The sequence below is a fragment of the Lonchura striata genome, chromosome 9 (assembly GCF_046129695.1).
Source record: "Lonchura striata isolate bLonStr1 chromosome 9, bLonStr1.mat, whole genome shotgun sequence".
Classification (NCBI taxonomy): Eukaryota; Metazoa; Chordata; class Aves; order Passeriformes; family Estrildidae; genus Lonchura; species Lonchura striata.
Window position 1 is genome coordinate 2,176,934 of NC_134611.1, and position 18,863 is coordinate 2,195,796.

The 18,863-nt window shown below is 47.6% G+C and overlaps 1 protein-coding gene and 1 long non-coding RNA gene across 2 annotated transcripts in view; one reads left to right on the plus strand and one right to left on the minus strand.

Moving 5' to 3' along the window:
* The window catches only part of XPR1 (xenotropic and polytropic retrovirus receptor 1), a 114,135-nt gene extending 101,656 nt beyond the window's left edge, over positions 1-12,479 (minus strand). The window contains exons 1-2 of the mRNA XM_021545923.3: positions 12,322-12,479; positions 5,227-5,278 (exon numbers count right to left, since the gene is read on the minus strand). Of these exons, the coding sequence (XP_021401598.1) occupies positions 5,227-5,278; positions 12,322-12,390 (121 nt within the window). The 5' untranslated portion in view covers positions 12,391-12,479. The remainder of the gene's footprint in view (positions 1-5,226; positions 5,279-12,321) is intronic.
* LOC110478959 (uncharacterized) lies at positions 11,272-17,236 on the plus strand. Its single transcript, XR_002466842.3, has 3 exons — positions 11,272-11,651; positions 14,589-14,702; positions 16,974-17,236. It is a non-coding gene; the product is annotated as an uncharacterized LOC110478959 (long non-coding RNA).
* The last annotated feature ends 1,627 nt before the right edge of the window (positions 17,237-18,863 follow it).

Here is an 18,863-nt window from a genome sequence, read left to right on the forward strand (position 1 = left end):
TGTTTACCTTTCAAATTTTATTGCTCCAGGGGAAGAGAAACCAGACATCATCTCCTTCTCTAAATGCTGGTGTGCTGCCAAGTTCTCCTCCTGTCCACCGTTGGCACACTCTGGGAGCTAACGTTTTCCACAAGCCCAATAACCTGTTTTTTACAGCTAATCCAATACCTGGCATCAGGTCTCCAACTCAGAAGAGGATTGTCATGGGATTATTTTTTTTTTGTTAGTTTACATACTAATTATAAATACAGAGGCTGAATTACAGCCTAAGCAGAACCAAGGACCTGCCTCTGGGGTGTAGGACACCAACCCCCATGTCCTCATGGGTGTGTGACAAATGCTGAAATAAAGACAAAGTATTAATCTCTTTGTGACTGCTTCTGATGTGCAGCACTTCTGTTTAAGACTCTTTTAAGCCTTAAGCATTCCCATGTAAACAAAACCTCAAGCTGCTACAAAGTGATCTTGTGCAATTGGAAATAAATGTTTATTTTGAAATAAAAAGAAGGCATCTGCATATATACAGACAAATCATAAGCCTTTGATCAACCTTACAAAGCATGTCTGCATATAACAAAAACTGTCAGGCTCATAACTTCCTCTGGAAAGAAAACTAATGTGATGTCCTACACCCTACTTATTCACCAAGATTATTTATGCCCCTGAAGAATACTCTTTTGTTTATCCTGCAACAGAAATAAATCCACACTAAAGACCTGTAGCTGTCAGTTAACAGGGCAAGTGCCTTACAAATGAAAGCAGAAACAAGGGTGGGATAACATGGGACACGCTGCCACTGCTGGCACTCTCAGAATGTCCCAAACTTGCATCTCTTGCTTTCCTAATCCACCACGAGTAAACAGGCAACCACAAAGATTACAGGCACCAGCAGAGCATATCTGTCACCACTGAAGCTTCTCCCCTACCAATTAATGCTGCTTTAGCACCACCTCTTACCTCTGGGTTTGAATTTTACCCTAGAGCGAGCACCTGTACTCCCCACTCCTACCCTGATACACCATTCCTTTCCCATAGAGCCATTGTGATCCTTGTTTGAAAGGTGCCACTGGAATTCAGGATTGGGGTTAAGTAATTTCCATAATAGGAGGATACAACAGGACGCTCTTGTATCATCTGATACTACAACAATGATATTTGTTCACACAACTATTAAAGGGAGGATAAATTTAAATATCTGAAAGGCACATATTTTAAGAAATAACATTTAGAGTGGCCCCTGTCCATTGGAGCAGATAATGAGGATGAATAATTTACAGCTGCACTTTCGTGTCCGCTGCAGCCGAGCAGAGCAGCACCGTAAGGAGCTTGGGGAGATGCCGACACATCTGCTCACCAAGTGGAATAATCAGGAGCATTCCGAGCAAGAGTGGTCCACTAACCTGCTTTACTAGGTGACAAATGGAACAGAAAGCAGTGGGAGGACAAGGAGTCAACCAAAAAAACCCAGCATGCTCCCAGTGAGGTCAGAATTTCATGCTTTTGCAGTACTGCACGTTCTGCCTCAGAGGAAAGCAGAACTATGCTCTAGTTTAACCTCTAAATGATGACAGATTCTTGCTAAAGGTATCTTAGGGTCAAAAAAGGGTGCGTGGTCTGGCACACTTGCATTCAGGCCTTCCAGCTGTGCCTCAGGGAGCTGGGAATGGTATCCTGGGAGCAGCATCCACTCATTCCTCAGTTGTTGTTCTGGTAACAGTGAGCAGAATGCAACAGCTAACGAAGCAAACACACGCCAAAGAACTCTCCAGAAAGCCAAGCAAGTCTCATCGTACAGCTGGGGATCCAGCATCATTTGATACCTCTTCCAGTGATGTGCACGGGATTGAATTAACACACTGAACACTAATTTAGTACAGATGTTGCTCAGGTGGAAGGATGGTGCAGGTTTCATCAGGGGATTGCCTTGTAAAAAGATGAGGAGCATCTGGAGGAATAACACTGGCATATAAAAACTGCCATTACAAAGGAGACAGATGGATGAAAAAAATGTATCTTTGAACAGATTAGAGAAATATATGTGTGCAGCTAGGAACTGCCAGAAAAGACATGCTACAGTCTGGAATAACCCTCATGGAACACAGGGAGCCACAGCACCTTGCAATTGTGTCAGGGGACAGCTATAAACAACCTCCTCCTACCATACAGCTGTGAGAGGTTTTGCTTATCCACCTCTACAATGTTTTTTATTAAGATCACAGTCTATTTATTACCCAAAAATAGGAAAAAACAGGTAGACATAGGGTGATTCAATGTAGCACAGGGAGAATGGTCACCATATATCCACAGAAAAACCTGTACAATTTAGAGCCAAGACCCTCTTCTCAGCAGCACTTTGTCCACTAGAGTAGCACAAGCAACTGTCCTTTGCAAAACTTTAGAAGTCATTTTGAAGTTAGGTTTGTTTACCCATCCACAAACAGAAAATGACCAAATACAAACCCAAAGAAAGCTGCTCATGATGGATGGCTCACCTATTACCTGCCTTGCCTATTATTTACAACATGCCTTAAGAGAGTAGCACTTTTTTGTTGTTTTAAAGACTTTCCAAAGTGCTTTCAGCATTCTACTAAGCAATAGGAAGCATTTCTGTCTATACACAAATTTTACTGACTGACATAGTAAGCAGCCTGCAGCAGAAATCTAAGAAATTCATTCACAAATGCCAGATCACACATCCAGCCAAGCAGAATAAGAACCAGGAAAAGCCTCAGCTCTGCTGTACAAAACTCCCTTGTCTTCACAATCCAATATATGATCCAAAGATTAGCTTACAATTCATGCAAGGTAAATCAAAGCCAGCTCTGGAGCTCTGCAGCATGTCTGTGATCAACGAGATCAATTAGCAAATGGATTTTAGTTAGACCAGTCTAAAACGAGATTACATTAGGCTCATACTGGGAGGCTGGGTTTCAGTAGCACAGCCCTGTAGTTTCTGTGCTAAGCCCAAAACAACACAGAAGTATCCATTGCAAAATCCATATTCAACTGGAAACATGCACGCCAACAGCCAGCCCCTGACAACAGCTACTCCATTCCCTCCCAAAATGCAAGGAACTTGCTCCATGTCCTGTGACAGGGACTAGAGCAGTGTTCTGGGTAAGGTTTGTGTGAAGTCATGTACTAAACCTGGCCTAAAGTTCCTATGAACAAAGGCAGAAGGGCCTAAAAAAGAGAAGGATGTAAGCAATAGGGATGGAAAAAAGCTGTTGTTTCATTTCCAGCACAAAAGGTGAAGGAATTAGTGTAACTGCTCTCCACTTAAGGGTAGGTCAGGCAGTCAAATTTATATAGGAGTGGTTCAAAACAGTTTGGATTATATTCTCTACAGTACAGAGGAAAAGACCCTCCAAAAATGAACAAAACACTGTTCTACTGATGGAAACTGTCTTAAGTCATTGCTTTCCTTTTGTTGAGGCCTTTAAAGCACCAGAGGAAGCAGAAGTACAGGTTAAAATTCTAACAGTGTTTAAAAGAGCACAAATATATAATTTTATTCTTCACCTCCTCTTGCTTGGCCAAATATGTTTACACACAAACATCACAGCACACTACAGAAAGAAATCAAAATGCTGAATTATAACACTTTACAATGAGCAACTCAAGCCCACCTTGAAATCCTAGATAACCCTAGTCAAGCCCAGGAAGTCACATTCCAACATTAGACTGCAAAGTTCTATTAGCACAGACACCATCTGCTCCCACTGTCAATAAATCAATGGACAGAAAAGAGGGGAAAGAAAGGTCTTATAATTGCTCCAGTCTCCCATAAAAATATTGCTGGGTTTTCAATAACATCAGTAAGTTGTCTTTAAAAGTTACTATAGTCAGTTTGGCCTACACAGAAGACTTCAGCTCCTCTTAGTCTTATGCTCTTGGAGAGAAAGTTTTGTGGTGAGTTTTATGGAATTTTGCTACTTTAAAATAATAAAGCAAGACTTAGTCTTTGCCATTGTATGCTGAGTTTTCCAAAGATAACCCACAGATTCTGGATTCTAGGACCATAATCTTTAGAAACCTAGTTCCAGGACCTGTACTTTAGAGAAAAGTATGATTCTTCTAACAAAATCAGCATGATGAGTTGAGTGAGCTGCTAAGTGTCAGATTAAATCTAAAAATTACACTTGCCTGAGCATTGCTTCCACAAAGTTTTCAGCTTGGAATGCATCTCTGAAGAGTTTAAGGACAGACTGCCCCATCCCACATACACTCTCTTAAACTACAAATTATTGCAGCTCTGGTTTTAAAATTCTAATCGAAGAACAGGTGGAGTCGAGTTAAATTTAAAAAACAAATCACATTAACTACATCACACCTCATTTCCCAGTTCTAATCAACAAAAGGAAAGTAATTAATGGCCTAACATTTAGAGTGACCAGTATTACTGGTGTTAGACAACCGACTACACCAACACTTGTTCTCCTGCTCTATAAATATACAAGAAGCTCAGAGCCACGTTCAGAAATTAGTAAAATTAACTCTGCAATAAAAGTGAAAATAATAAAGGTAAGGAGGTTATAAAGCAGTTGGAAATCCACATGAAGGGCAAGAAAATAAGGAAGCAACACAGAGGCTTCAGTACTTAAAAGACAACAAAAGGAAGAAGGATACAGAAAGTAAAAGGCTCTATTAAGAAATTTTGCACAGATCATCACTTAATTAAACAAACCATTTAACATTCAGTGAGGTTAAAACCAAACACCTTACTAGAATAAGCTAGAGTAGTCAGAGGCAATAAGCACATGCAAACAAGAAGATATACTCATGCCCACATGGGAGAGGCAGCACAGCATTCAGGGAGGACACAGAACAAAAGGATGAGACTCTTCCAGCTCAAATCACCAGTAACAAACCAGGAACCAGTGTCTCTCCAGCCCAGCTATCTCCCAGAGTGGCAGGCTCTCACAGGAAAACAAAGCTTTATTCTCAAGCAATGAAGAAAATACTTCCACCACTGAATGACCTTATAAGCAAGAGGAATCCAGCTGTTGCTGTCTCAAACTATACAAAGACATTTATTGTCCCAAGGAAAGAGGACAAAGAGTCCTAACAATCAAATATAGCATGCAGGCTGCGAAAGGCCAGGCATTTGCCCATCAGGATATTAAGTTTACCAATTTAGGAGGACTGAGGACAGAAAAGTAGCAGGACTACGTGTCCAGCACCCAGTGCCAAGAAAAACACAACTATGGGTTACAATTTGCTTACCTTCTATAGAAGGGGCCTGGTCCACAGCTGCATATAGCATCTCTTTCAAAGCCTGCAAGGGAGAGGCAGAGAACAAGAAACACAGTTAGTATTAAAAGAGGAAAAAAATTACACTGTTTTGATATGCCTGTTTAAAAACAAAAGCAATTAAAGCCCTTTTATCCTGCAGACTGGCACAGAAAGCTATAGTACATAATGTCAAGGCTATCACACGTATTTCTGTTCACAAGTGAAACGGGTTCATGTTTACTGACTGCTTTGTCTAAAGCCTGGTATCTTACTAATCTATAAAATTTATTCCAAGTGTACATTTCAGCATCTTCCTTTGGAAAAATGTTTCCCAGTTGGTAGGATGCTAAGGGCTTTACATTAAAAAAAAATGGAAGAAATAACAACCAAACCTGAAGTGTTGCGTGACACAGAGGAGTTTGTCAAAGCAAATGGAGGAAAAGCAGCCTCAGGGATTTTTCATCACTGTTATACAGGATCACAAAAAACACATCGATTCTAAAAGCTGAAGACAACATGATAAAGGAGATTAGGGAACCAAGGGTGATGGCCTTCTCTACAGGTGGGAACTGAAGGGCAACATTAACACCAGCCAGAATTAATTAATGAATCAGGTTTCAGGTCCTGGAGGCACCATGAGCTGCCTTGCAGCTCCTTTCTGGAAGGCTTCTTCCCACGCAGTTGTGAAAGTGCTGGTATTACTCCAGACACAGGATAGAGATTTGCTCACTCACATCCACATAAACTGAATTCAGACCAAAGACTGAAGGAATGAGGTGAGCTCAGGGGAGGGTCACAATGATGCTCAGAGGGTGGGAGCACCTCTGCTATGGAGACAAGGTAAGAGAGCTGGGGGTGTTCAGCTGGAGAAGAGAAGGCTCCAGGGAGCCCTTAGAGCCCCTTCCAGTGCCTAAAGGGGTTCCAAGAGAACTGAGGAACATCTGGACAATGGCCAGGAATGACAGGACAAGAGGAAATGGATTCAAACTGACAGAAGCAGGTTGGAGTAAGATATAAGGGAAAAAATCTTTACTGTGAGAATGGTAAGGCCCTGGCACAGGTTGTCCAGAGAAGCTGTGGCTGCCCCATCCCTTGAAGTTGGACAGGGTTGGAACAGCCTGGTCTAGTGGAAAGTTTCCCTGCCCATGGCAGGGAGTTGGAACAAGAGGATCTTAAATGTCCCTTCCAACCCAAAGCATTCTAGGACTTCATGAATAACCTTAGCCATAACTTTGGAACTAAAAGCCAGAGCAAAGAACCCATTCCTACTGCAAAGTGATTTGCTTATACACACCTCACACCTTAATACCCATACTGAACATGAGTACCCTCCTCCACCACCACAAAAAACTGACCTTATTCCCTCATTTTTGAGCCCACAGAAATGTAAAACAAAAAAAGTAATTCAGGTCTTCTCAGTTCCTATCTATTCTGCCTGATTCTTAGCATATCCCATACTTCCATAACCCCAAAAGATAGCAGAAGCAGAGGTGTGTGTCACAGTGCCCCAGGATAAAACCTCCTAGGTTAAATGACAAATCCCCCAACACCCTGGAGGTAAAAACCATCAGCTCAGCAGCAGGGAACTGAATGCTGTTGTAACACATTGGGTAAACACAAGGTCTAAAGGACAAGTCTGTTTATCACAAGATACCCAAGGTGGCTGCTTACACCGGCAGCTCTGGCATCTCCCAAAGGTCTGGCTCCTGAGTCCACAGAGGTCTCAGCAAAGGTCACTTGCATAATTGTTTTCCCAACTGAGCCACTGCTGGATGATCCTCATGCCAGCAGCACAGCTCTCCTCTGCTCTTGGTGCTTTTCTAAAATTGCTCAGGAGCACTGGCCACTTCAGTCCCTTCCCCCCAGGACTCACTGGTCAGCAGCACATGATCTGTCTCTGCACACCAAATAGCCAAAAAATCTTCCTCCTTTTCCATCCCAGTCATCATCCTCACCTACCTGTAACTTTTTCCATGAACCACGACGTGACACAAGACAAACAAACCAGAAGAGACAGCATATTGAAAGTCACTGTAGTAACAACTCATCTCTTAACCAGAGGTAAACCCGGTATAATGCCTATCTCTGGTTTTATCAGTCATTTTTTAAAAACACAAATTACAAAGGACAACATTGACAGTCCTGCACTAAATAATCTTGAAAGCTGAAGGTGTCAGTCGTCCCACAGACCTCTCCCCATGCAGACTGACATAGTACAATCTGGCAGCTGCAGGGCAGCAGATTTTGTTACTGCTTTCCTGACCTATATAAATAAACCAATAACCTGAAAGTTAAACACTCAGTGCTCCTTCACACCTAAACTATTTAGTCCTCTAGATTACAGAATCTTAGAACCGATCATTTACAAAAGTTATCCATCACTGTCAATGTGAAACATTCAAGAATTACTGTTTGTGCCCTCAAACTAAACAAAATGGGTTATTTCCCTGCTTTAGATTGTGCCAGTGCTACACCTTACACCATCAGTCAACTTGTGTAAATACATATAAGGGAACAAAAAAAAAAAAAAAGGCAAAAAGAAAACACTTGAAAATGCAACCATTAGACCTTATCAGTGAACAAAATCAAGGACAAAAACCTTAAAACGTTCAAAAAAAAACAACCCACTGTTTTAAAGGAGTCTTTCAAACCACTTAGCTCGTCTGCTAACAGCCCGAAGGACAAATAGTGAAATAGCACAACAGATTTGTGTCAGGAGGTGGCAAGCCTGGGTGTGAACTGCCTATCATGAAGCTGGGTTTGACAGCAGAATTGGCCACCTCCCAAAAACTGAAAGCGTTTCTGCAAGAGACACTCTGAAGGCAAGCAGGCAACCTCAGCTATCCTCTGCCCCCACCCACTTCCTGCTGCAGGTGGTGTCTGGGAGAAATGTCGCCTAAAACTTAGCAACCTGTTCCTCTTCTGCAACAGCAAAATGACTTAAAACCATTAAAAAAAGGGAAGGGAGGTCACCTGCTCACACCTTTACCCAACTCTCCCATGAACTTTGCACCTGTAATAATTGTTCTGCTCCTCCCTCCACAGCTGTTGTGATTTCAAAGGTATTATGTATTTTTCCTATAAAAATGCCATCAAACTTCTGCTGAGAAACAATTTCAGGCCAGATTTACTGCAACCAAACAGCCATCTGGCAACTGGACAAGTGAGTTGTACAGTTCCATCAGCTGGATGTGCAGATACACATTTACATTTAGAAGTCTGAGCAATGCTCTCCTCCTGAAAGCAATCCAGAGAGGGACACGAGAGCAAAGGAACCCAGGAGGATTTCTGGATAGAGGACTAGCAACCCAAATATTTCCCTGCATCAAAAATGAGCATTATATGCAGCAGAGCACACTCCTAGCCAAAAAAAAAAAAAAAGAAAGCATCAGCTGAAATTCATGCAAGAGTTACCTGAATTTGTTCAGTACTATGTGGAAATGAGAATTCAGTCATCTGACACAAAAAGTTGGGATTGTGTTTGTTTTCATGTTTTTCCTGTTTTCCATTTTTTTCATTTTCATATTTTTCCAAAGGAACTGAGGGGTAAGTGAGTGGCCCAAAATTCTCAAGGCAAAAATGTACACCGAAGCAGTGCATATCACAGCTGTAGTTTAACAGGCTAGGAAAATGTGACTCACTTTACAGAAGAAAATGCACTGCCAGACCCCCTAAAACAAGGTGAGCAAAGCCCTCCACTGCTGCCGCCAGGGTGAGGCACATCCACATCATTTCATGCAATCTTTAGAATGGAAATTTGGAATGGAAAGCCAAATCAAGTCCATCATGGTTTAAAGCTCCACATTATTGTTGGCTCAGTCATGGTAAATGTCTTTGGGAAAAGCTGAATGAAACAGAATAGCATTCACTGCCATTTTCCCTCTTTTCTGTAAACCAAGTGCTCCTTCTCAAAGAGCTTAGACGTACAGTAATGGTCACTGCAGAGCTTTTACTGAAAGCAAATAATACCAAAATATATCTTACTTATGTCTGTTTAAAGAAAATGAATGTTTTTTGCTCTCCCTAAAGCTCTCACCCTGACTGCCAGCCCTAAGCTCAGGCAACTACCACATTTCCTACAAGCACACTTAGAATATTTAAACTGATTCTTTTTGGAGGGAAAGAGCATGTGGATGGTCAGAAGTTTTGAGGGCTGTCAATTGGTTAACACCACCTGAAAGTGAAACTACACTTTTAGGTATTGAAAACGCAACAATCCCATTCCTCTTTCCAAGGTTATCACCAACAGATTACACCTGGTCTGACAGGCAAAGCTTGCTCCAAATCCCATGGAAGGATCTCACAGGTTACCTGGGTCCTGCCAGGCTCCAGGAATCACCTGCTCTCCAGTGGAAATGACCACAAATACCAGAGTGGAAAATAAAGATGAGGGCGTGTAAGCTTTATGATACAGAACGACTTAGAGAAAGCAATTTCTGCATCATCTTTTAGTCCTCTCATGGGGAACAGCTTCAAACTGAAAGACAGCAGGCTTAGATCAGATATGAGGCAAAAAATCTTCCCTGAGGGTAGGGAGGCCCTGGCAAAGGTTGCCCAGAGAAGCTGTGGCTGCCCCTGGATCCCTGGGAGTGTCCAAGGGCAGGCTGGATGGAGCTTGGAACAAGCTGGAATAGTGGAAGCTGCCCCTTCCCATGGCAGGGGATGGGACAAGATGATCTTTAAGGTCCCTTCCAACCCAAATCATTCCAGAATTCTGTGATGTTGAATGTGAAATCCTGGAAACAGGAAGAATCTTTTCAGAGTTAAAAACCTACCCAAGAAGATCTCTGAACTCAGGTGGTTCCTGTGTTAATTAAGAAGGAAAACATATAAACTGTGAGGAGAAGAAACATTATAACACTATTAAATATACAAATAACCTTTGAAAATGTTACTGTGACACCTTCTGTAAAGCAGCACTGCACACAAGTAACACAGGCAAAGTTTAACCCTCACAGTTGCCAATCAACACCTGGGAATTTTTCTGGACAAAGGAAGGCTGGGTGCTTTTTGCTCCAGGTATAATCAACAAGTAAATGGAGGTGGTGCTGGGCTTTTATGCACTGCACCCACTCGACCACCAGTTACTGAATAATAAATGCCAGGCTATTCCATCAGTCTAATATGCACAAGCAGGAGGCTGACTCGCATCCAGCCAGCTGCAACAAGGCAAACAAAGAGTTTGAAAGTTATAACTGAAAGGGAAGGTGAGGTTGGTATTTTCCTTCACTCCACATTAAGCTGTCTATCCAAGGAGGGGATTACTTGTGATTAGAAAGAGCAACGACTTGAAGGAAGTTTTTACTGAAATCTACATCTTAAACTGGGCTGCAGGAAGGGAGAATGACATAATCATAGTGCCCTAGTTAAAACGGCTGAAAATTAACCTCCCATAATGAAAACAGCGGCCGACGAGCAGCAGAGCTCTTCACACATTAATCGAGGTGTCGTAGTTCACTGGGTCTCCTTCCCCTCTCTGCACAGCTGTTTGCTCAGCATGCAGCTAGATCTTTCACCCTTTTATTTCCCCTTTGCCTTCCTCTCCAACACATCTCCAAAGCTGCTCTTAGGAAGATACCCAAGTTTTCTGTTTTCAGGAACAGAAGACAACTCTCACAGGGATAACCCATTAGAGACACGATGCGGAACTAAGCTGGCCCTTTATTTTACCAGGACAATGGTTTTCCTCCACCTCAAAGACTGATAGCATTATCTGGCCATCTAGCTTTCCACATAATTCAAGGAGATCACAATATTGTTGTAAAGCCAAATCCAACTGCAGCTTTTATTTAAACATCCGTTCCTCTGCAGTCAGGTAAAGGAAAACAAAGGAAGAATGAAAAGGATAGATATAAACTTCTCAAGCTCGACATTATAACAAAGCAAGCTAAGATAAATGTGGCTTTCCTTGCCAATGCAGACAGATTAATATGGATAGCATAAATAAATTGCTATTATAGTCCTAGGGATAAAATACAGGCCCTCAAACAACAACAAATGTTGCGTGGTTTTCACTGAGTCAATCAGTCAAGAAGTTTTGCTGATCGTGGCTGTCCTATAATCAGCTTTCCGTTGTCTAGATTTAATTATTACTTGTGGAAAAGACATCGCTGGCACCTGCCACTTTTACTGCTGACATTGAAATAGGAAATGGTTTTACTACAAATAACCACCTCCAGCTCCGTCCAGTTCCAACCAAGCCCAGAATCGGTGTGATAAATCCGAAACGAAGCAATCAGCATGACCTTTAGCAGGCTGCCGTGATAAAGCCCGAAAAAGCTGTGTTCTGCAGATAATTCACGATTAATGCAGCAGAACTTGGTGCAAACAGTGCTCATAAACGCCCCGACTGGAGTGTGGAACAGCGAGCTGCAGAGCCTTACTTAAAAACCATCATAAAACCGGAGCTGATGCAGGTTTGCTGCCTTCCTCGTTTTGGGGGGCTCGGGGAGTTGAAGGGGGTTCGGAGCCAGTTTTGGGGGGCTCGGGGAGTTGAAGGGGGTTCGGAGCCAGTTTTGGGGGGCTCGGGGAGTTGAAGGGGGTTCGGAGCCAGTTTTGGGGGGCTCGGGGAGTTGAAGGGGGTTCGGAGCCAGTTTTGGGGGGCTCGGGGAGTTTAAGGGGGTTTGGAGCTTGTTTTGAGGGGCTCGGGGAGTAGAAGGGGGTTTGGAGCCAGTTTTGGGGGGCTCGGGGAGTTGAAGGGGGTTCGGAGCCAGTTTGGGGGGCTCGGGGGAGCCCAGAGCGGTGCCGGTGGCCGCCGGCAGGGCAGGGAGGGCGCCGGGAGCTGCCCAGCCCAGCGGGATCGCCCTTGGGAGGCCGGGAGCGCTCAAAGTCACCGCTCCTCCGGGAACCGGCGCTGGTGCCGAGCCCCCGCCGGGGCCGGGGGGGTGCCCGGTGCCGCGCGTGTGCCCGGACCTCCGTCCCCCGGCAAGAGCTTACGGGCGGTAATTAATTCCGTAATTAACGAAGCGGACGGCCGGGGGGTGCCCAGCGCCGCAGCCTGCCCGCCGCGGCGGACACACACACACGCACACGCCGCCTCTCCATCAGCACCGCCCCGCGGCGCGGGGCCGGTGCCCGGGGCCGTACCTCGTACTGGATGTACTGCTTCCGCCACTCGGGGGTGATGTGCGCCGCGAGGTGCTCGGCGAACTTCATCCTGCCGGCGGGCCGGGGCCGCGCTCGCTGCGCGCCCGCAGAGCCGCCTCGGCGGCGCCTGGCTGCGACCGGGCGTCGGTAGTGGGGGGCGGGGGGGGTCCGCCGCCACCGCACATGGGCCCCCGCCCGCCCGCCCCGCCACTCCTCAGCCCGCCTCGGGCCTCCTCAGCGCCGCCCCGCCGCTGCCGCCGCCTCCCCGGCCGCCGCCGCCGCCATGTTCGCCACCGCCTCCCGCCGTCACCGCCCGCAGCCAACCGGCACCGGCACCGCGCGGCCCCGGCACCGCCGCCCGCCCACCGCCGCGGGGCGGGGCCTGCGCCCGGCTCCGCCCCGGGCCCGTCCCCGGCACCGCCGCCCCGCCGCCCCGGGGCGGGCCTGAACCCGGCTCCGCCCCGGGCCCGTCCCCGGCACCGCCGCCCCGGGGCGGGGCCCGCGCCCGGCTCCGCCCGCGGGACGCGCCGTTCCCGCGCTCGCCGCCGGGGGGCGCCGCGGTTCGCGCGCGGTCGGGGTCCGGTTTGGGGCGCGGGAGCGTCACCCGCGAGCCCCGGGAGTGCGGGGATGTCCGGGAACGGGGACGGGGACGGGGACGGGAACGGGGAATGGGAATGGGAATGGGAATGGGAATGGGAATGGGAATGGGAATGGGAATGGGAATGGGGATGGGGATGGGAATGGGGATGGGAATTGCGACGGGGATGGGAATGGGAATGGGAATATGGAATGGGAATGGGAATATGGAATGGGAATGGGAATGGGAATGGGAATGGGAATATGGAATGGGAATGGGAATGGGAATGGGAATGGGAATGGGAATGGGGATGGGAATGGGAATGGGGATGGGAATATGGAATAAGAACGGTTAGGTGAACGAGGATGGGAACAGGAATGGGAACAGGAATGGGAATGGGAATGGGAATGGGAACAGGAACGGGGATTGGAACGGGCATGCAACTGGGGATGGCAACGAGAATGGGAATAGGAATGGGAATGGGAATGGGAACAGGAGCATGGAATAGGAACAGGAAGGTGAATGAGGATGGGAACGGGAATGGGAACAGGAAGGGGAACGGAATGAGAATGGGGATGGGGACGGGAATGGGAATGGGAATGGGAATGGGAATGGGAATGGGAATGGGAATGGGAATGGAGATGGGAATGAGATGGGGATGAGATGGAAAGGAGATGAGAATGGGATGGGATAGGATGAGAGTGGGGATGGGGACAGGGATGAGATGGGAAGGGAATGGGAATGGGAATGGTATTGGAATGGTATTGGAAAAGGAATAGGATGGGATGAGATTAGCATATGATGGGATGTGGACGGGATGTGATGAAAAGGGAATGGTGTGAAGATGAGGTGAAATGGGAAGGGGATGAGAAGGGGAGAAGTGTAGCAGGGAGAGTGGTGCACATGGGAGAAAAGAAGTGGCAGAATGGGAAGGGATCAAGGAGAGGAAAGACAGAGAACAGAGGTGAAGATGGGAGAAAGAATAGGAGAAACTGCAGGAAAGAGTAAGTAAGGATTGAGGGAGAAGGGAAGCTGGTCTGACGGGCCACACGAGACCAGCAAAAAAGGGAAAGAAAGATAAGAGGGGAAAATAAAGGGTGTGGAGAGGAAAGGGAAAATTTTCCAAAAGCTGCATGATCTCCACCGCCTTTGCCCTTGTACTGCCCATCAGTGCCAGGCTGGGATGAGGGGAGTAGGGACTCCAGGGCAGCTGTTGGAGCAAACCCACCTGCACAGGGCCATGTCTGCCATGGAACAGACACCCCTGGAGCTGGGGATTTGGCACCCACTGGATCATGGCCTGAGGGACCAAACTGGAGCCACTTGGCAGGGGGCTGCAACCCTTGGTTATCCCAAAGATCCTCAGTGGCCCTAACCCTGCCACTCCCCAGCTGCTTGTTTTTGGGGCTTTACCTCCTTTGAAATGAATTTTGGTTTCCTTCAAGCCTCCCAACCTTTGGTGTGACAGTTTTCATCTTTTTCCCACCCTCGGCAGGGCCGATCCCATCCCCTCGGCACCACAAGGTCCCTCCCTGGCAGCAGCTGCCGGAGCATCCCTCCCCCTGACACCCGCAGAGCTCGTTTGCTGCTCAGATTTATGGGGGTCCTGTGCAGGCTCGGGGATCTGTGATTTGCGAGGGCTGAGATTCGCCTGGCTCTCGCTGATACCATCTCTTAATTACGCTTGCAGCAAACCCTTTAAACGAGCGGAGCTTTCGTGCCCTCGCTGCGACGCTTGGCGCTCAGCGAGCCTGCCCGGCGCTGGCCCTGGCACGAGTGGCACAGCTTGACTTACATTTCGCAGGTCAGTGGCTTTTCCATGCCTCACCTTGGCATCAGCTGTGCCTGATAACACCGGTGACATCGCCCCGGGCCGAGCCTGCTCCAGCCCCGGGGAGCTGGCATGTCACAGCTGGCATGTCACAGCCCGACCCTTTGAATCCTGTCGGGCTCCCGGAGATAACTTGCAGCGGGGGGGGCAGAAAAGAGGATTAAGAAATAAATATTCTCTTTGTTATTTGCGGGAGGCATTGCCTGGGATACGTACTGGGGTGTATAATAAATTAATGTCTTCTGATACGACAGCTGGTGATTTTCATGATGGAAAATAACCAGCAATCCCCCCCACCCTTTATTTATTTTATATCAATAAATGCTATTTTTTTATCATTAAATGAAGACAGATGGTAACAGGGGAGGCAGAGCAGAAGCTGGGTTCTTTGCTCACCATTGCCCAGTAGAAACAGCTCCATTCAAATATCTGATTGGCAAATCCCTGCCTCCCGTTATCAGATACCCCTTGGGACCACACTAAGCATCCTCGTGTTTCACTGCTCTGCTGGGACTTGGGGCTTTCCAACTCCTCTAAAGGTTTCAAAACTCGTAGGTCTGCACATCCAGGCTTGGGGGAGGAATGCAGGAAGGGAGAGAGGGCAAGGAGAAGCCTTAAATGAAAGAGAAAAGGCCACCACTCTTCCATGCCTCTACTGCCTTCCGCCCACGGCTGGGTGGAGGGCAGGCAGGGGGAATCCAGGCAGCACTGAGGAGGGATGCTGGGCCCAAAAATCTTAGTCTTGGGTCTGGATCTCTGTCCCCACAGCCCAAGTTTGGATCCCAGTCTCTGTACCTCAGGTCTGAATCTCACTCCCCATACCTCCCTTGCACAAGGCTGCCACGTTTTCCTCATCTCTCTCTCTCCTTTTTCCAGGAAAGAGTTTGCATTGTGATTTCCCCCATGCTGTTGTAGTTAGGAAAAAAAAAATCACAGAAGCAATGTTATTTGCATTTTAAAACCAAGCAAGGAGTGGGCTTTCCGCCAGTGCAGTCTGGCACTTGCTTTGTTGGGAGCATATAGAATAATTTATAAATAGCATGGTGGGATTTTTTTAAAATATATAATTATACTTTTAAAGCTTCTGCATCGCTGGGGAAAAGAAGTCTTAAAAAAAAGGCTTTAGAAAAAATAGTCTTGCCAAGGGAAAATTTGCTTTACTGACATTCATAAAATCACAAAGAGGAGGGTTTTCCATCACAGGAGACAATGCAAGAAACCCATGGACCTCCTCCCACCTTTTCCCCAGGCAAAAGGATTTTAAGATGCCTGGATATTTAGGGGCTCCACTTGGCATGGGAGGAAGTGCATGACCATCCCTGGCCCCATGAGCAGAGCAGGATTGGCTGAGCCTGGACCATGGGGTCAGGGGGATTGGTGTGATTTACAAAATGCCCTAAATTCCCTTGTCATTCAACATCCGTGGAATCTGAGCAGATAAAGTCAATTTTCCACTGAAAACAAAAGAAGTAATGCCCAATCCCAGGGTTTTGGGAGCAGTAGACCATCCCAGCCTTGGTGCAGAGGCAGGGGAGGCATCAGGAGGGCCAAACGCTGCTCTTTGCATCCTTCATTGCCCTGCCCTGCCCTGCCCTGCCCATGTGGGGATTCCTGCTCCAGAGGGATGACCCAGAGGCTTCACTGCCACTGCTTGGCAAGGAAAACAAGGAATAAATAAATACAGACGTAAAAGCAAATTGGGAACAAGCTTGATGTGGAACAACAAGAGAATTGAGTAAATCACACCAAGAGAAGCTGCCCTGACTGCCAGGATCAATAGAGCATCAGCCCTGGCCTTGGAACCCCCAGCCCTGAGCCCTCCCATTACCAGCTCCATCGATGGCTGTCTTGAGGAACGGGGTCGATATATCAGATTTCCCAGTGCAAAAATGCACATATCCCCCTGAGCTGGAGCTATTGATTTTTCTCATATTTCTTCTCCCTGGAGCACGAATGAGGGTGTGATGATGAGCACTAGAAGCTGGGGGGGTCCCAGACCCCAGGGAAGAGGCAGTGCACAAGGTCAGACTGGGAGCAGAGTGTTTATACAGCCAGGTTAGCCGCCTGCAGGAAGTTCTGTAAAGCCAGGGGAAACAGTGGCTTCCAGGACATAATAATGCAGTGGATTGATCTGATTCCAGTGGCAGGGATGTTGGTATCCATCCATCTTCTTCTACACACTGCCTTGGCAGCTCCTGCAGATTTTCCAAGGTGGGTAAGATGATGCTTTTCTCCCTGTTTCAGGAGGAGACCTGCCAGGAGGGGTTGTGCTTTCCTCCACCTTGGATGCAGCAGGGTCAATTTGAATTTGACTGACTGAATTTGATCCTTTGGGACTTGAGTCCATCTCAGATGTGGATTTAGGACTCAAAATTCCCCACATGGATGGGGCAGCTCATGCAGACATGGGTCTGTGAGCTGTAACCATGCCCTGCTGAGCTTGCACATCATCAAGAGAGGATTTTTCCCATGCGTGGCTACACACCTGAGGTTAAAAGTCCCAACACCAGGCAACAACATCGCCCTGACTGGAAACCCATTTATAGGTTTGGCTGCTGCTGGAACACTCAGGGATGCAGCTACAGGGGGAAAGAAGCAGCTCCCTTTTCCCAGGAGCGTGCCCTGTGCTGGGAGCAGAGCTGCCTCTGCACCGGGTGACCTTTCCTGGTCTGACTCCCGGCAGCTCCTGGCAGCTCACACGTGTCCCCTCGGCAGCATCCTGCCTGGAAATTCCGAAATCAGCCCTCCTCCCCGGCGGTTCCCTGCCCTGGGGCTGCCAGGAGCGCAGCGTGCCCCGCTGGGATGAGCCCCTGGGAGCTGTGCCAGGGCTGGGGACTCGCTGTGCTGCCTCAATCCGGGAGCAGATGGGGGGGGTTTCACGCCCTTCCCTGGTGTGTAAGTGATTGCTCCTGGATGCTTTCCAACCCACATATACGTGCCTGCTTTAATTTCTGCACGCTTGCTTTGTGTGAGAAGACAGCAGCTGACCAGTGGTTAAGAAAACTGAACGCACTGAAAAGGTCTAAAACTAGAGAAGAAATAAGAGCTGCTTCCTCCAAGCCCCAGGGCTGCCTGGGCTGCTTCCAGGAGAGCTTGGGAAGTGCCTCCAGCATCCCTGATCCATCTCCAGGACTGCTGCACTACTAAATCCCCCTGCTGAAGCTGTCCCCACTGCACCTCACCATGCATAGATTACCCCACCGTGCTCTGGAGCAGCACAGACCCTTATCCCTTTGGGATGTTTTCCAGGGAACAGGGGCTGGTATAGTGCCAGGTGGCCTTGGGACCGTTCCTGTCCTGTTTACACCAATCTCACCTGCCTTGTTAAACACACTCCTGCCTCCCTGACCGCTGGCCCTTTCCCAGGGGAATACACCACATGAGGGGAGTGAAGGAAACCCACCAAACAGCAGGAATGGAGGTGACCTGGGATGAGAAACAGCATCCATGGAGCTGCTGCTGGGTCACACAGCCAGTGCCACTGTCACACCAGAGTCACAGCAAGCTGTGCTGGAAACACAAGATATTGGCATTTCTTGGTGCATCGATGCTGCAGGCACCAAGCTGCCACAAGCACAGTGAAAAAGCTGGGGGAACTCCTCTTTCCTGTGCCACTCCCATGACACAGCCAAGGACTGGGGTCATGCCGTGTGAGAGGTCCTGCTGGGAAGAGCAGCCCATGTCCCTGTGTGACACCAGAGCTGGTACATGCTGGAGGATGTCACTGCAATTCTCTGCATTGAACTTGTGTCTCTTATCCAGTGTGTCAATAATGACAATGAAAACTGAGTGCCAGAGAGCTTGAGGTGTGTGGTAATAGCTGTGGCAGAGACTTCTAAAGCTGGCTGGACTTCCTAAGAGTTTTTGGAAATCCTGACATAGCTTTGTGGGTTTTCTAACGACCTCTGGACCTTATCAAAGTGCACAAAAGGCCACAGGCTTCCTATTTGCAAGGGCTGTGGTCAGAGGCTATAGCCAGGTGGGAGTAAATCTCTTCTCCTCTCTGACAGGACTGGAGGAAATGGCCTCAGGCTGCTCCAGAGGAGATTTAGATTGGATATTAGGAAAAATTTCTCCACTGAAATTGTGCTCAAGAACTGGAACAGGCAAACCAGGGCAGTGGTAGAACCCAGG